Below are 15,080 nucleotides of genomic sequence, written 5' to 3'. Positions count from 1 at the left end.
TTCATACTGCTAATGGTTGGTGTGGCGTCCTCCCTGGGGAAGAATTCTGTTCTGTTCTCCAAGGGAGGTAGACTTAATGGTATAGAACTCTGATGGATTTAGTCTTGGCAGGATAAGATCCAGGTTCTGTGAATTTTTGAAGCCTATGCAATTTGAGGGAACCTGAAAATAAATGCAAAAATAGAAATATAAAATTACATGTAGTATTTTAGGAAGTATCTTAAGCTGGTTAGACCTCTGTATCTTAAGAACCTTTGGCTTCACAATAAATACACCTTGATGTCCTGGTGTACTTTTGCCTGACCAGCCTCCCTTACCCCATCTACTAATAATAGCACCTTAATATATTTTTTTTCTTTTTTGGTGGGGGAAACCATTTCCCTATCAATCAATCACTGTCTAAGTGGCTCAAGTGAAATTGACCCAAGCAGATCAAATCAAAACAATCTTTTCCCTTGACCACAGTAACTCTTTCAGGAATGGACTATGTGACCCAATTCAGTTTAGTCAGAACTAATGAGAATAAATCTCAGAACTTTCCCTAACACTGTTAGAAAAGAGACACTGTTTATCCACGAGACCTAAAGCTATCAAAAGAAGCGGGTAGCTGCTGGCAGTTACCTTCATCCTCAAGTGAAACAAACATTGAGAAAACGGAACTTAGAACAGAAGAGAATGAGCTCCAGGTCATTGTAGGGGATGTCTGAGCCTCTGTGAACAAGCCATGCCTGATACTATCCTTCCCTCCACCCCTGCACTCTTCCGCAAGGGAAAGGAAAATCCCTGTTTGTGCTTAAACAATGTGAAAAACATCCCTATTGCATGACCTACAAGATGTATGACACATAAAGGTTGGTGATACTGTTAATCATTCAAGTGTCCTATTATTTGTCATTTTCTCAAGGGAAAAAACCTAATGATATTTACCCAATCTAATAATGGTGGTCCCATTAATTATTACAGTCAGGTGAAATGTTATTAAATAATTTGTGGCAACAGGTGAACAAGCTTCTTGCTTCCAGCCTATCCTTTAAGATTCATGCCACAGCCTTGATACTGTAAGTCCAGCCAAAATGATGGTTCAGATATTATTGTTTTGGCTCGGGTTTCATTCTTACGTTCATTGGCCTCAGAGACCATCCCATTCATTGAGTGCCAAGAGATCCTGCCAAACATAAAGGGAGCTTTATTTTTTAGTCCACGGGAATCATTCAGGAAAGATTTTAGTTTAGTTTTTTCTTTTTTATATATAGGTTCACACTTGCCCTTTGTGTGTGTGTGTGTGTGTGTGTGTGTGTGTGTGTGTGTGTGTGTGTGTGTATGCGCATGCGTGCACACACACATAAGGCTTTTTACCAACATGTATAACATTTGTTTAATGCCCTTTTTAATCTTTATCTAGAATTTATATTCAAATGAAAAACATTGAAAGATGCTAGGCTGACTTAATGTTAGCAAAGCTGGCATGCCATATGTAAAAAAGTAATAAAATAATTTGACAAATTCAGGAAATCGTTTTAGACGTGAGGATTTAAGCAGAAGGATAAGTTAATGGTTACATGTGTTTTCTTTTCGGACTTACCAGACTTTGTCTTGAATAATGGTCAATATCTGGTATTTAAGACCTTTGTAAATGATCACTTAAGTCGCATTTTTCTTGAATTTTTATAAAAATTAAGAAATCAAGCTCAGGTAATTTAAATCACTTAAGGTCTTTTACTTAAATAGTCACTTTACAATTATGTTTACTAAAACACTGAGAAACATTCCTTTTTAGAACATTACAGTAGCTATGCTTTATGTTAAGTCTTGGCAAAACCAGAGAGTTTTAGTACTGATTGTGGATATTCATCTCCTATGCACTGAAGCTTCTTCCACCTCGTGTAACATACATTTATAAGGGTGAATACAAATAAGTATAATTATACCCATATATGAATGCACATCCGAAACAAGCAGGTATAGCTGCCTCTAGGGAAGCAATGAGTGGGATCCCCTTTGTTGTTCAGGGTAAACTGACAAACTGATGTCGTTCCAGGGGAAAAACTTCTGTAGCTGTGAGTTGACAACAGTGTTTTTAGACAAACAAACAAAAAAAGTACCCTTTTGAGGTTTTCTATTAGGGTTATTTCTTCAAAATAACTAGCTCCTCCTTACCAGCCCCTTCCTGGGTTCACCCCTACTGGAGGATTTTACTTCCTGACCCACTGAATCAGGAGGGACTGTGTGATTTGATTTGACCAATGAAATGCGAGTGGAAAAATGACATGGGCCGTTCCTGAGCAGAAGCTTTAAGAGCCAGTGCTAAGATCTCTCATGATCATGTCATAAGATCAACATGTCTGAAGACTGGTATTGTGCTTTTAGCATGGGTCTATAGGGTCCCTGAATCAGAGCTGCAGCCAACAAAGTGAACATTAATGTGAGCAAAAATGCATCTTTGGGTTTGTAAGCCACTGGAATTTCGAGAGCACTTGTAAATTTAACCTAACTTAGTCTAAGCCAGAATTTCTCCACCTTGGCACTTGTGACATTGTAATCTGCATAATTCTCTATTGTGGGGGGGGGGGGCTCCTGTCATTGTAGGGGGTATAAAAACATCATTGGCCTCTACCTACTAGGTATCAGAAGTACCACACTCCCCAGTTGTGACAACAGAAAATGTCTCCTGATGTTGCTGAATGTCCCCTAGGGGGGAACCAGTTGAAAACCACTAGTATCAGCCTAGGAGTTAACAAAGTGGAGTCCCAGAGCCAACAGTACCTGCATCACCCGGAAATATGTAAGAAATGTAGAATTTCAAGCCCCTTTCAGACCTGCTGAATGAGTAAGGATGGGGCTGGGGCCCTGCAAGCTATAATTTAATGAGCCCTCCAAGAGTTCTGAACATGAAAGTTTGAGCTAGTCTAAACTGACTGGTACACAAACTCCTTTGTATAAAGAGGACATAATTATTGCTTTCCATTATTTTGATGTCTTAAGCATAAGAATTCCCTTTTTGTGTGTGTGTGAATCTAGAAGGCTTTCATAAGTCTTATACTACATGGGTGCTTTAGTGTAATACACGTCAAACGAAGTGAAGTATTGTAACATCAGTATATTTACTGTAGTCTTATAACCTGGTGATTCACTAGGTCACAGTAATTGCAAATAAAAAGAAATGTTTTACTTACGAATCAAAAGGGGAGCGGCATTTTGATCTTTTAAAAAACTCTTTGTAAAATGATTGTTTTTATAAGGATAATCATCAGTTTCTGTGATTTGACATTTGTACCCTCATTTAAGCACATTTTATAAAAACATTTATAAATTTTATAAAAAATTTTTTTAATGTTTATTTATTTTTGAGAGAGAGAGAAAGAGAGAGAGAGAGAGAGAGAGAGAGAGAGAGAGTGCAAACAGGGGAGGGGCAGAGGGAGGGAGACACAGAATCGGAAGCAGGCTCCAGGCTCTGAGCGGTCAGCACAGACCCTGATGCGGGGCTTGAACTCATGAGCCTTCAAGCCGTGAGATCATGACCTGAGCTGAAGTCGGCGGCTTAACCGACTGAGCCACCACGTGTTCCAAAACATTTATTTTTAAAGACAGATGTATTGAGAATCAGTATTCACAATCACAAGTTTATGTGTTTGCTTCATTGCAAAAAATTTTTTTGGAAATAATTGTGATTTTCATTTCAATTCCCTTTTATATATGTGTGTAAAACGGAGGATTTATGTATGATCTATCTTGAGCCTGGGTAGAAGAATTAATTAACTTGGTAAAGTAGATTATTATCATATGTAAAGGCGTAGGTAGTGTGCATTATAATGCTAATTTCTATAGTTAAGAAATTGGGGTGTTTCCCATAGTTGAGGTAAGTGGTATGAAGTAGACTCAGAAGTAATTAGATGATATTAGTTCAGAAAATGACAGCGACTTATGTAACAGTTAGAATGGCACAATTATTTCTACGTATTTCTCCATTTTCCTCCTTTTAATATGGAATGTTTATGGGCACAAAACCTCAAAAGAAAATTGATAGTACTTTTCTCCCTGGCTCTAAATGGTACACATGGTCCCTACTACACCTAGTAAGTGTTTTAAAAGTTTTCCTGGGGCACCTGGGTGACTCACGTGGTTAAGGGTTTGACTCTAGGTTTCAGCTCAGCTCATGAACTCACAGAAGGTGAGTTTGAGTCCTGCATCGGGCTCTGTGCTGACAGTGTAGAGCCTGCTTGGGATTCTCTCTCTCTCCCTCTGTCTCTGCCCCTATCCTACTTGCTCGTGCTCAATCTCTCTCTCTCTCTCTCTCTCTCTCTCTCTCTCTCAAAATAAATAAATGAACTTAAAAAAAGTTTTCCTAAAATCAGATTTCAGGGTGCTGGTGTCGTATATATACATAAGCAGTGTGAGATAAATACAATAAATTTATCTTGTAGGTTTTCTGTTTTTATTAAAATATCAAAAAATAAAGAGCTGATGATGCTACAGTAGGTTAATAGAATAGACCAGAAAAAATGCTCAGTATCAAAAACCATATTTATATTTTTTGTCACATCGTTATATTCTACTTACTTGGCCAACAACTTTTAATTTTGTGCTTTGAGTGAAAATACTGTGTGTGTGTGGGGGGGGGAACCGTCTTGTGTTATTTTCTTGGCTATTTTTTCTGTAAAGAAATCTTGATTTTTATTGTCGTGGTAGGATTTTACAAAATAGTTTCAGAATAATAAGCCCTTGAGAGATGAGGTGAAGTCTTTCCCTTTAAAGCATTATCTGACAGCCAGTGGAGAGTGTCATGCTACGTTTTTTAGGTCCTTTACACTCTTGAATTTGATTTGTGCTTTTACAGCACAAATCCCAACATTCAGAAGGCAGATCTGCCTGCTTCAGCTGCCTGCAGCTATAGAGAATTAGTCTGTCATTCTCCAGAGTCGGAGAATGTGTGTGTGCGAGTGTGTGTGTGTGTGTCCGTGTCTGGGGCTGGGTGGCCAGGAGTGATTTAAATGTGCATAGGGTGAATAGTGTAGCATCTCATTCAGGCTTGGCTTTGAAACCTGTGGCATTCTGGGCTGGACAGCCGCTTCAGTGCTTCTGTTTTAATTTAGCAGGATGTTTGCTGCCATGGCAGCCAGCAGCATCCACTGCAGCAGCAAGGAAGGGCCATAGATCTGAGAATGCAGGTGGAATACTAAAACACCAGACGCTCGTGCAGCACTGGGCTTCAGTGCTTAATTTCTGCTCTTAGGGGGCTCTGCTGTGGAGGCTGTACATGCTGCGCTGTGTCAGCTCATCTAGAGTCAAGGGCTGCAGACCTAGATCAGTGAAGGGCTGGTGAGAGGTAGGAAAAAAAAAAAAAAAAACGTGAGCGAGATCACTGGTGCTTCACTACCTCGCGTTTGAGAACATAGAGGTGGTAGAGGGAAATGTGGACCCATCGTCCTGCTGAGATATGTGATTGGATGAAGACTGGAAAATGTAGTTGGCTTCCTGTGCTACTTTCAGCTGGAGCCGTGTCTTTGGTGAACTCTTTTCTGCTTCAGATACGCTCCAGCAAAATGTTTGTAAGTACTGCTGATTAGGGGGAGAATGTGGCAAGCTAAATCGTGGGCAACTGACTGATTGTACTGTCGCTCTAGAATCTTATGTGAATGTTGGAGCCTGCTGGGGCTTTTACTAAAGTGCATGTGTTAATTAAAACCAAAAAGCGCCGGTTGCCATCTCCGTGTAAAAAGACAATGTGAAGTCCAGTTGAAAAGAAGAAGCCCCTAGAAGAGCCATGCAGCGGCCGGCTGAACTCTCTGTGTTTCGGAGCAAAGAAGTAAGGAGAAAGGGAGCCTGCCTTCAGAAACAGAAGTCTCTGACCAATCTTGCCCTCACCAGCGAGGGGGACAGGAGACCCACTGTGCGCATTTCCAACTGGTTTGGAAACGCTGCAAAGGCCAGCCAGAGAGAATCCGACTATGCAGAGAGGCGCTCGCTGTCCAGATTTCTCTCGCGCTCTGTGCAGTCCCTGTACCACGCCAGCGGCCCCGGCGCCTGGAACCTCCTGCCTGCCGGCCAGTCGGGCAGTGAGGGCTTGGAGGACTGGTCTTCCAGAAAAGGCTTGGAAGGGGAGAGTGATGAAGACAGCAGGTCCGAAGATGAGAACGTGTCCTCCAGGCAAAGCAGCATCAGCAGAAGCTGGGCTGAAGAAGAGGGAGAAAGCTGCCTGCGGGAAGGCACAGCTCATCTGGATGAAGACGTGATCCTTACGATGCTGGGTGACCTGGAACAGGCACTTTACACTGACTTGTTAGGTAAGTCAGGTGTGTTCCTAAGATGAGGAGGGGATTTGAAGAAGCTGCACATTTGCATTAGCCAAATAGCTTCCATTCTTCTGACTGGATTTTTAAACTGTCGTTACTCAAAAAAAATTTTTTTTAATTACTTGTTGTGATTATTGGCTTTGTAAAGCTAAGCTGTGAGAACCGGGTGTAAAGTCTATTGGAGGAAAATAATTAGCAATCTGCCCTGGGCATTCTTGGCCTGATGTCCAGGATATTCTAGATATCTATAAAGGAGTGGTAACGTCTTAAAATTCCAACATGTTTTTTTACTTAGTAATTAATGGGGCCTAGTTTTTTAACTTCCCTCAAGGTGACCTCGCCACAAATATGGAATGAACAATGAAGGGCCTCTTGGGTAAATTTGTTGTAAAGTTGGTTTTCTTCTACTGCCTCAGTGGCATCCACATAGACGGTCCTTGTTTGTGCCTCAGTGGTAAGTACCATGTATTCTAGGAACACTTCCAGAAATGCAGAGGTATCTTTTGACAGCTTTGCTCACGCACCACTTTTTGGGGGGAGGGGGTGGTGATTGGCAACAAATTCTCCTGAGCGTGTACATTGTAATGATTGAAACTGCTATGTAGATGACCATGAACTGTTTGTTCCCACAAAGTGGGCTTTTTGATGACATAGGTCTCAGTGATAACTTCTGACATAATCTTTAGTTAACTAGATATGGAGATGTCTGAAGTAATTCTTCAGTGTTGTTTCGCTTTCCACTTTGCTGCCTGCCTAAATAGCCAGACTGCATACATTTTAGTTGTCATGTCTAAATTGAGCGCTCTACCAAAGGACATTTATATCACACAGTTCCTTCTTCAAAAATCCATAAGTTTTAAACCACTGACTACGTCATATTTGGTTACCATGTATGTTTACAAAACCAAAACAAAACAAAAACAAAAAACACCTCACTATAGGACTCCTCACATGTAAAAGAATTAAACCTGACCAGTGATCTCTTTGTTTCTGATTCATACAACTGATGCTAAATGTAGATGTGTTTTTATTCTGTATGTAGACCCTCCTATTACAAGATGTTTTATGAGGCTCTCCGGAGTCTTAGTGAACCAGCTTTAGAAGAAGAAAGCCTAGAGAGACAGCAGAGGCAAATATGGCTCAATTTTTCATGTCAGTTTGGCTTTAAAAGAGTAATGTTTCCACAGTTGTGGGAATAGTGATTCCTGAATCTGAATCTGAATACACCAGGTGCTTAGACATAGAAGATTTACTTCTTCACCATTGTGTGATTTCTGTGATGAACTGTTTCTCATAAAAGACCTCTATGCAGTACAAAGGCAAGAGAGGGAGTATTATTCCTTAAGGATCTTTTTAATTTTTTTTTGATCTTCTGAAACTGTGGAATCAAATAATATTCATCTTTTGCCTTTAAAATAGTAGCATTTGTCTTGTTCTAAGTACCTCTTACATAAGTATTTTCAAAGATATGAACAGAGAGCAGTCCCCTGGCAGGATTTGTTGGTTGCTCTGGTAAATTATAGCATGCTGTGCGTGGGTGTATATATGACATTCGCCTTTTTGTGCATAAATAACTTGGAGCATTACTGTCAGAGGGCAATCTCTCAATAGAAGTCTGTATGTTCCAAGGTTTTTAAACCAAACATCTGCTTATTATATTTATAGGGTTATTCTTTTTAAGGCTTCCCCCCACCCCAACTTATGCCAGTTTTTGAAAATGCAAGTGAGAAAGTAAGGAAGAGTTTATTCAAATAGTTGTGACATGAATAATCATGTCAGGATAATGAAGCACTCCAATGCAGTTTCCTAAATAATGATGCATGTTAAGTTGGTAAATATATCCAAGCCCAGAGCACACGGGAATTTCAAGATTTCTACCACGTGCTTGACTGGGTTCTGCTTCTGACTCAAAATGGCCTCTTCCAAGTGAATTTTTAGACAGAGTTCCTTGAGTTCTGCTCTTTAAACTTGTGTATCCTGGGGCGCCTGGGTGGCGCAGTCAGTTAAGCGTCCGACTTCAGCCAGGTCACGATCTCGCCGTCCGTGAGTTCGAGCCCCACGTCAGGCTCTGGGCTGATGGCTCAGAGCCTGGAGCCTGTTTCCGATTCTGTGTCTCCCTCTCTCTCTGCCCCTCCCCCGTTCATGCTCTGTCTCTCTCTGTCCCAAAAATAAATAAACGTTGAAAAAAAAAAAATTTAAACTTGTGTATCCTAATAGATTAGACTAAGGTCTGTGCTATAACTTTACAGGGGGATTTTAAAAGATAACTAGCCATGTTTTTGCTATTTTCTGCCCAAAATATCTGGCTTGAGATGAGTTGAAAAATTTCCGTCCAACTCATTGTTGGGGTCATCTACAAAATTAGGGTTCTCAAAATACATCAGGCAGCTGTACTCTAAATAACATTTGCAATGTGGTTGGTGTAGAGGCTATAATTCTTTGTGAACCAGGTTCATTCATATATAATTTGATTTGCTATTAAAAGATGACAGTGCTGACAGTCTTAATTACAATGTATATAATTAAAGCCTAAAATGTAAGAGCAGGACCACATATTAAGCAAAAATGCAGAAGCCACTATTTTTCCTGAATGAAGCCTCTTGAGTGTCAGACAGGATAGTAAGGCCTTATGCACATTTTCCCAAATGGTATATCTGTGATTATCTTCATGTTTTTAACGTTGTTGTAAACTGCTTTCTCATTGCTTATAAAGTGTCCTTTGCAAGTGGGGCTAAGAGTAGGGCTAAACTGAGCCTTAGTGGAACAGAGATTATGAAAGTGAGAGGGGATACAACGCTTTTGAGACTAAATTAACTTATCGTGTGTTTTTTCTACTAACTTTGGTTGTTACTGAATAATCCACTTTGTGCTTTTACATTTGGCCTTTTCAGTTGAACTTCCTTTCTCTCCCCCAATCCTCTAGGCATCATTTGGATACACATTTATAGGATGTTTTAAGATTTGTGCAATCCTTAAGGGGATTGTAGGTGTATTTAATTGTATTTTGCCTTTTATGGGTCATTGAGAACATTTACTGTGATAAATGTTGATTTGGTTGTTATCTTTCTTAACATGAATGAGGCAGAAATTATGTTTTGCTCAATAAGGACCGGGAGAAAAGATCCATTTGTCTGATTTTCATGAACAGTGCAGTACCCTATGAGCAAATATCATGAATGAATAAAACCAAAGGAGGGAAGAAGGTGTGGTTTTGTAATATGAGAGAAGCTATATAAACAAAAATGGATTCAATTGGAAAAATTTAGGATCTAAGATGCCTGTTGGATTGGAAGAAGGACATTTAAAATGAGCTGAGGGGTGCCTGGGTGGCTCAGTTGGTTAAGTGTCTGACTCTTGGTTTTGGCTCCGGTCGTGACCTCTTCGTTCATAGGCTAGAGCCCCACATTGGGCTCTGTGCTGACAGCGCAGAGCTTGCTGGGTCTCTCTTCCTCTCTCTCTGCTCCTTCCCCCAAAAATAAATAAACTTTTTTAAAAAGTAAAAAATTAATTAATTAATTAATTAATTAATTAAAGGAGCTGGGGTGCCTGGGTGGCCCATTCAGTTAAGTGTCTGACTCTTGGTTTTGGCTCAGGTCATGATCTCATGGTTTTGTGGGTTCGAGCCCTACATAGGGCTCTAAGCTGACAGAGTGGAGCCTGCTTGGGATTCTCTGTCTCCCTCTCTCTCTACCCCTCCCTGACTTGCACTGTCTCTGTCTCTCTCAAAATCAACTTAAAAAAATTAAAAAGTATATAAATAAAACATATAAAAGGAGCTGAAGAAGATGTGAAAAAACATTTAGGTGAAATGGAATGTCTGAAAACACAGTGTTTCTATAATTTATATTAAAAAGATATTGAGGGGCGCCTGGGTGGCTAAGTTGATTAAGCAGTCGACTTTGGCTCAGGTCGATCTCGCGGTCTGTGAGTTCGAGCCCCGCATCAGGCTCTGTGCTGACAGCTCGGAGCCTGGAGCCTGTTTCAGATTCTGTGTCTCCTTCTCTCTGCCCTCCCCCATTCATGCTCTGTCTCTGTCTCAAAAATAAATAAACGTTAAAAAAATTAAAAAAATAAAAGATATTGAAAGAAATTAAGATATCAGTGTTATTATGTGAGTTGACAAGTGGCTGACAGGCAGCCTGATTCCAGTGTAGAAGTTCTCACAGAGGGAAGGGGACCAGGGCCAGGGGACATGTAAAGGTATATTCTACCACCTCGTGTAAGGTCAATGACTACATCCCTTCCTCCTTCCAATAAAGGTTATCTCAACAACTCCCTCCTTTAAGACTTGTCATTTCTTGGGGGGCCTGGGTGGCTCACTCGGTTAAACTTCTGACTTGGGCTCAAGTCATGATGTTGCGATTCGGGAGTTCGAACTCCATGTCATGAGTGCAGAGCCCGCTTGGGATTCTCTCTCTCTCTCCCTCTCTCTTTCTTCCCCTCCCCCACTTGTGCATGCTCTCTTTCTCTCAAAAAAAATAAATAAACTTAAAAAAAGAAGACTTGTCACTTCTTACCATCACTTAGAAACTTAGGTATATTACTGTATGAGATCTTATATTCTGATATTGGCTTTAGTGCCTGTCTGATTTTGTCCCATTCTTCACTATTTTTTTTGCCCACTTTGAGTAAAATCTCTTCTTGACCTCTGACTTTCCTTTGGCTGTAATTATATTCTTCCCTTTAAGATTTTCCTTAAAAAATCCTTCTTTGTCTTCAGGGTTTTACCAGATTATTTTGAAGTAAAAGGTAGGCTTTCTAGCCATTTCTAAAATATGATGTTATATTTATGAGAAGGATGGGAATAAGTTCCAGAAGTATCATGATTAGAATCTTAAGGGTTATTAACAGTTCTGAGTCATAAAGTGATGTTACTTTATAAGGTTAAGGATTGTGTTAACTTGAGTTAGTGTAGGAAAAGTTGATGCCATGTGCACGAGGGTACGAAATATATTTTTCTAGCTCTTGAAAATATATTTTAGGACCATTTTTATACTTTCAAGTTTGAAATAATAATGCTACTTTTAAACATATTTTAATCATTCAAATAATTTATAAATTAAAAAGTAGAAATTTACGGACTGGAAGCAAAATGATGGTTGTTTTGGCAACCATCCAGGATGAGGAATAATGAACAATGTAGTAATGTTTGGGTGATGTCTTCTGGTATTTAACTGCCCATGGTGAAGGTAGTATAAAGTTGTTCTGTCAGTTTCAGAGCCACTAGGACCTCTGGATGGAAATGAAAGGGAGGCAAATTATTCATCCTCAGAAATGTTTTCACAATTAGAAGTTTCTAATAGAAGGAGCCATCTCTTCCTGAAGAGGAAGGCTTTCCAGTCTTTGAGGTTTCAGGCAGAGGCACATGGCTGTCACCCGTGTAAGGCATAGATCATGTGAGGCATAGATGAGTTTCCTCACTGGCTGAGGTAAGAAGAAGCATTCTCTGGAATCCCTACCAACTCTATGATTATACTGTAAATGTTAAATGGGTGTATTTGTTGCGTATGTGTCTTTTTTTTTTTAATCTGGCATAAATTCTGAGGAAGAAAATGAACACGTCAAATATCTACTTCTATTCTTGAAACAGATTGTAGATATGTATCTTGACTTGTCTATAGTGGCAGTCTTCATACTGGAGTTTAATATATGCTATTTTCTACCTTCACTTTCCCTCCACTTTTTCCTTTGCTTCCATTCCCTTCTCCTTCCCACCATCCCCTTCCTTTGCCTTCCTTTTCTCCCCCTCTCCTTCTCATACCTTCCCTCCCTTTACTCTATCAGTGCCCCGCTCTCCCTTCCTGTCCTCCCTTTACTCTATCAGTGTCCCTCTCTCCCTTCCTGTCCTCCTGCATCTTTCCTTCTTGTTAAAATTTCCCATCACGGAACATCCTTTTGAGCCCAAATTGAACAGAAGAGAAACTGTACTTCCCCTGCCATCTCCCCATGTTCTTCTCATTATCCAGACAAGTTTCAAATGGCCACTGGCCTGGAAGGTGTTACGTCGCATAATCAAACTGGTTTTCTGGCACCTCTACCTCCAAATGATGGGTAGTGGTTGTGTAAGGCCAGCATTTGTCACACTGGCAAAGCTGCTTGTCTCGTGCCTATTAAACACATGCTGACTTGAGATGCCAAGGACTTTACTGGAACTGTAATGTCACATGTGGATGCTGTGAGTCCCTGTGGAAAGCGGGGAAGGAATTGAGAATAAAGCTATCTGATGTTGTGAATTTTGATCCATGAGTCTAATAAAATAAAAGACTTACAAATGTATTGCTTCTAAAAAAAAAAAAAAAAAAAAAAAGGCCTCTATCTTACTCCCCAGAGTCCAAATGTATAATTGCTACCAGGTAAGTTTATCTTACTATTCTGAATATACCTAGAAATAAGTAATTATGGTGATAATTAGAATCCCAATAATTTCAGTTTTTTAAATTAAGCTCAGTAGCATGCAGTACTCTACAGTGTATTGCTGAATTAAGCACTGTCACTTTGCAATGATTAAGGTCACAAATCTATAAAATATTATTGGGTTATCATCACTTCTTATCATCAATTTATTACTTGTAATGTCACATTTGTTTCCATTCACATTTTATTTGTAGAAAGGAGAATCATAATTTTCAGATAACAGGCATTTGGAATGTCTTACCTTTATTTTATTTTTAAGGAGAGGAATTTGTATTACTTATCTATGTATACAGTTATTCTGAGACCAGGAAATGACTTGACTAACAAGTTTATTATTATGTTACTTTTTTAGGTGAAGATCCTGAAACAAGAAGAATGAGAACAGTTAAAAATATAGCAGACTTGAGGCAAAATTTAGAGGAGACTATGTCCAGTCTTCGTGGGACCCAGATAAGCCACAGGTTTTTTTTTTTTTTGTTTTTTTGTTTGTTTGTTTTTTCTCAGTTCTACATTTCTTTGGGCCAATAAAGACAAATGACAACTGAGCACTAACTTATTATAATGATAAAGAATTTAATTTTCCTTAACTGTTTTCTCACTTAAATTTTACATGACATTCAACTGGTGACTTCTTAGCACAAACCCAGGGACTTTTTTTCTCCTATCCGTCTCGTCTTTAATAGAGTGTCCCATTCAAACTGAATTAGCTACTGAAATTGCCACCATCACTACTAAGTAGATTCGCATACCTGTGCCACAGAACGCGATGGACGTTGCAGTTGAAATGCATCTGGCAGGGGGGAGGGGAGGGGAGAGAGACTTTCTAGAATAATTTTGGTCAACTTCCAGAATCGTTCTGAGAAGCTGTAAGGGGTTCGGTTCAGGGTTTGTTGAAAGTGTGAAACAAAAATTTGCTTTATCTAAACTGTGATGATGGCCTTTCTTTTGAACGCACGAAAGTAAAACAAACAAACTTCAGAATGCCCCTCCCACATTTTGACCTCTGCAGAGGTGTCTTGCATCTCATAAGAATGCCGAGATAACGTCTCACGATGAGTGCATCATTTGGCTTGCGTGAAAATGGCATGCTTCTAAGAAACTCTAGCCTTTCCAGTCCTCATGTAGTGCATTCTCGGTCTATGACCCCAAGTGAATCAGAGTATAGTGACTTCTTCGCTTTGTTGACAGCACCCTGGAGACAACATTTGACAGCACTGTGACAACAGAAGTGAACGGAAGGACCATACCCAACTTGACAAGCCGCCCCACTCCCATGACCTGGAGGTTGGGTCAGGCGTGTCCTCGACTTCAGGCTGGGGATGCCCCTTCCCTGGGGGCTGGCTACCCTCGCAGTGGTACCAGCCGACTTATCCACACAGACCCTTCGAGATTCATGTACACAACACCTCTCCGTCGAGCAGCTGTGTCTCGACTGGGAAACCTATCACAGATGGACATGAGTGAGAAAGCAAGCAGTGACCTGGACATGTCTTCTGAAGTTGACGTTGGTGGATACATGAGTGACGGTGATATCCTTGGGAAAAGTCTCAGAGCTGATGACATCAACAGTGGGTAAGTGGCCCTGGGCTCTACCAGCATTATGCAAACAGGGAGGGTGGTCTCCTAAGATGCATTAGCTATAGGAAGGGTATATAGGTGAGCTTACAAAGTCATTAGAAAACATAATAAATCAAAGGTTATTTGGAGGTATATCAGGCCCTCTCGTCTGCTCATTCCTGAAAAGTAAAATATCTAAAATTTCTATAAAATCTTTTCATTGTGAGCCATTAAATTTTTCTATTGTTAGTTTAGAGAAACAAATGTGCCCTGGGCTTTTCAGAGTGATTTTCACATGCTTCTTAAGTAACAGATTTTGTAGTGAAAGACGTGGGAAGGGGACAGGAGGAGTTTTGCTGAGCTGCTGCAATTTTTTTTTTGTTTTAATTTGGCTTATCAAAGCTGCCTATAACTGCTTGGAGGAACAAATATTTTCTAGCATTCTTCAGTTATGTACCTCAAATTGAAAGCTTCAATCTCTTTTGATGATATTTTTTTTTAAATCTTAGCCTTTGTTGTTGTTGTTGTTGTTTTTCTGTTTCCTATCATATTCCCAAAAAACACTGTTGTGATTATAAAACTTTTAAAGATTTTGGCAGTTTGGAATATTTAGTTCAATCTGAGGATGAACAAAGGCAATAGGAAACTCTATTAAAACTGCTTCTGTTAATTGTAATTCCCTACAGACAAGAAAACTGGTCTGAGCTGGCCACAATTGTGTAATGCTGAAGAAAGGCTGGACTTGCATTAGAACTCAGATATATCTGACTTCAAAACCTAGGGTCTGTGATATAACAAAAAGCTTCCCAATCAATTTTG

At 39.8% G+C, this 15,080-nt stretch overlaps 1 protein-coding gene across 9 annotated transcripts in view; it reads left to right on the top strand.

Moving 5' to 3' along the window:
* The window catches only part of NAV3 (neuron navigator 3), a 598,387-nt gene that overhangs the window by 422,989 nt on the left and 160,318 nt on the right, over nt 1-15,080 (top strand). For 8 of the 9 annotated variants that reach the window (XM_086712755.1, XM_025927005.2, XM_025927006.2 and 5 more), the window contains 2 exons: nt 13,057-13,165; nt 13,893-14,276. In XM_086712755.1, the coding sequence (XP_086568881.1) occupies nt 13,057-13,165; nt 13,893-14,276 (493 nt within the window). Of the gene's footprint in view, nt 1-4,837; nt 6,282-13,056; nt 13,166-13,892; nt 14,277-15,080 lie in introns of those variants that run through there. The other variant, XM_086712758.1, reaches the window with a different exon arrangement.

This window comes from Puma concolor, chromosome B4 (assembly GCF_028749965.1).
Source record: "Puma concolor isolate L17-30 chromosome B4, mPumCon1.1.hap2, whole genome shotgun sequence".
Taxonomy (NCBI): Eukaryota; Metazoa; Chordata; class Mammalia; order Carnivora; family Felidae; genus Puma; species Puma concolor.
The sequence above is the reverse complement of the archived record's forward strand: the minus strand, read 5'-3'. Positions and strand labels throughout refer to the sequence as shown.